Raw genomic sequence first — 2,881 nt, 5'->3', positions numbered from 1 at the left:
GCTGCAAATAATTCTCATTCACATATGAATTTAATCATGATCACTATCACCATGATAAGTCAAGCATAGATATTCAATACCAATTATAATAGTCTAATAATAGTATAAAATCATATCAGTAAGTTATCAATATCAAACATATAATCATTCAATCAAGACACAATATTTTAATATTCATAACTAAAATGATTAAATGAGGAAGTCCATAACAATCACGACAATTGACCCCTCATTAATCATTTTAGTCTAACGATCCTCCAACTAGTGAGTATCATTGGAGACCCCAATGCTAGATTCTAATACCACTATGTCTAATGCTTCTCCCTCACCTGAGTTTACGTAAGCTCCTTTGTCAGTAAATAAACTAGTTCCCTTGTCGTCTCCTTCAACCTTGGAATCTTTTCCCTTCAACATGCCAATCACAATCAAGACACAAATTAAATTCTAATTTACCTAAAACTAACGACTATTCTATTATTGATCAACAATTTTTAAAGCACAACACACAAATATGGGATTTAAGTGTAGAACAGTACAAATATATATAGATATATAAGTACTATAATGTATTTGCTTTAGAATTTTATACCAAATAGTACCTAAATAACATAATAAATCACAACTGTAACTTGACATTTGAAAATAAGCTTCGTTAAAATAATTGCACTATCATAGACCACATACAGCATGAATTTATTCAATGTAAATTGATAATTAAATGCAAACTCTTAGTACCGAAGTTGCAGAAAAACTCAGCCATATATTATAGAAAAGGAGTTAACTTTATACAATGTGAAAAGGGAAAGAAACAATAATTGTTTCCATACGTATCAGTAATGCAAGCACAACAATTTCATGAATTATTGAATTCAAGGGGGTTGCAGTAGGAAGGAAAAATTGATTACCTGGTTCAATTCCCTTTCTTCTGCAGATTGCAGTTATGAAGTGTAGTTTGTTTTCTTCCCCCCACTCAACACACACATATGAGATTTACTAATTAGGTTAATGCTTTTCTTAAAAAATAATTTTTTAAATGTTATTCTTATCAAATAATAAAATTATGTTTTATCTCAAAGTAACTAAGATAAATCAGATAATCACAACAGAATAGCCACTAAGCCTATCTAGATAAAAAAAATTAAAGATAACTATGATAAAGATAAATCAAATAATTATGGGTTGACTATTAACAAATATATCAGCACTTACCTTTTTTAGGTAAAAAACTAATCTGTTTCAGGATTGGTGACTGCTTCTCTCAACAAGTGTCACTCTCATGAATCAAATCATCAACCTTGAGGATCCAATGCGACTTTACACCACTAGACCAACTCTTTGTTGGTTATAGCAAATAGATTTAAATGGTATCATTCAATGAATAATTTAGTAATGGATGAATTTGAATATATCTATTATATTCAATCCATCCAAAAAACAAACATTCAAAGAAAGTGTTCTTTGCTTTCAAGTTTCATCATTATCTTAATTCTTACTTTCTTGTAGTGTTTACACTCAGACTTTGACTTTTTTTTAATTAAATTGAGATCAATTATAATGAAAGTCCAAAGTGTCAAGAATAACACTAGTATATCTTAGCCTATGTTTTGATGAAGACAAGATTCTAACAAAGCTTGAAGATGGCTCAACAATCAACATGCCTTATGCTTATTTGGTCATATCTAGACTAGGATATAAATTGAGTCTATAATCTGAGTAGTATGGGATGTGTGCCGTAGTAAGTGAGTATAAGTTAGGTGAACCTAGATGCTAGTCTCTTAAGCCATCTTAATTGAACTATCATATTCATGAGATACATCATCTAGTTAATCGTATGTTCATGCATATATCATACATGTCATATGTGCATAATAGGCATAATATAATTGGTAGAGCATGTATATTGTACATAACATATGAGAAGTTTGCCTTTTGAAACATATGCATAATTGCTCCAGTTAATCGATTAACGTGGTAGCTTAATCGACTAACATAACTGATTTTCTATTGAATATGTGTTTTCTGTTTTAACTAACTTGTATGCCATTCTTTTAGTCCGTTAATCGATTAAATGGTAGTCTTAATCGATTAACGAGTCTGTTTTATGTTATAACTGATATCTGTTTCTGCTGTTGTAACTGCTTAACTGTTTTTGCAACGACTTAAACCACTTGTTTACCATGCTATAAATACGAGGATTCACTCAGAACTTATTAGCATTCATTCTAATTGTTTAGGGCTGTTTCAGAGAGCATTTGCATACGTATTTTTACTACTTTTCTGCAAGAGAGTTACATGTGTGAGAAGAGAGATTATGCTGTTTCTACAATAACATGCTTTCTGTTTCTGCATAGTTTCATGTTCATTTTAATATTGCTCACATGATCATGCATTAGATTTTGATAGAAAGAAACCATTTGTATACTGATAATTGATTAACTCATTCTTACAGTGATGGCTTAACTGATTAGAATAAGGGTTAATCTTAGAGTCTTTATATTGTAATATCTTAAGCATTATGTGCTTAGTGTACCTTGATTTTAACGTGTTTTTGTGTAGTCTGGATCTGTCTCGTGGTGTAAGATCACCACAGAGATTGAAGTTCTTCACCAAGGGAGGGAGGTCTTGATTTGAGGATAAGATTCTTGGTTGGGGCTAGTTCGCGAGAAAGGTTTTCTCAAGAGGCGAAAGGGTAGAGTCAAATCAGGTTTTAGATATCCTAGATATCAAGAAGGGAGCATCCATTGTGCTTGTAAATTAAATTGGTAATTGTATTCTTAATTCAATATTGTGAAGAAAGAAAATCACCCTGATCCAGAAGGGGAGGCCTGGATGTAGTTTGCAATGGACCACAAACGAACCAGGATAAAAATCCTTTTTGCAC

The 2,881-nt window shown here is 31.4% G+C and overlaps 1 protein-coding gene across 1 annotated transcript in view; it reads left to right on the top strand.

Annotated features, from left to right (window-relative positions):
- LOC109342428 overlaps window positions 1-951 on the top strand; it is a 2,634-nt gene extending 1,683 nt beyond the window's left edge. The window contains exon 3 of the mRNA XM_019580413.1: window positions 932-951. Coding sequence (XP_019435958.1) covers window positions 932-951 — 20 coding nt within the window. The remainder of the gene's footprint in view (window positions 1-931) is intronic.

Source organism: Lupinus angustifolius, chromosome LG03, assembly GCF_001865875.1.
Source record: "Lupinus angustifolius cultivar Tanjil chromosome LG03, LupAngTanjil_v1.0, whole genome shotgun sequence".
NCBI classification, from domain to species: Eukaryota; Viridiplantae; Streptophyta; class Magnoliopsida; order Fabales; family Fabaceae; genus Lupinus; species Lupinus angustifolius.
This window is presented reverse-complemented; position numbering and strand designations above follow the sequence as displayed.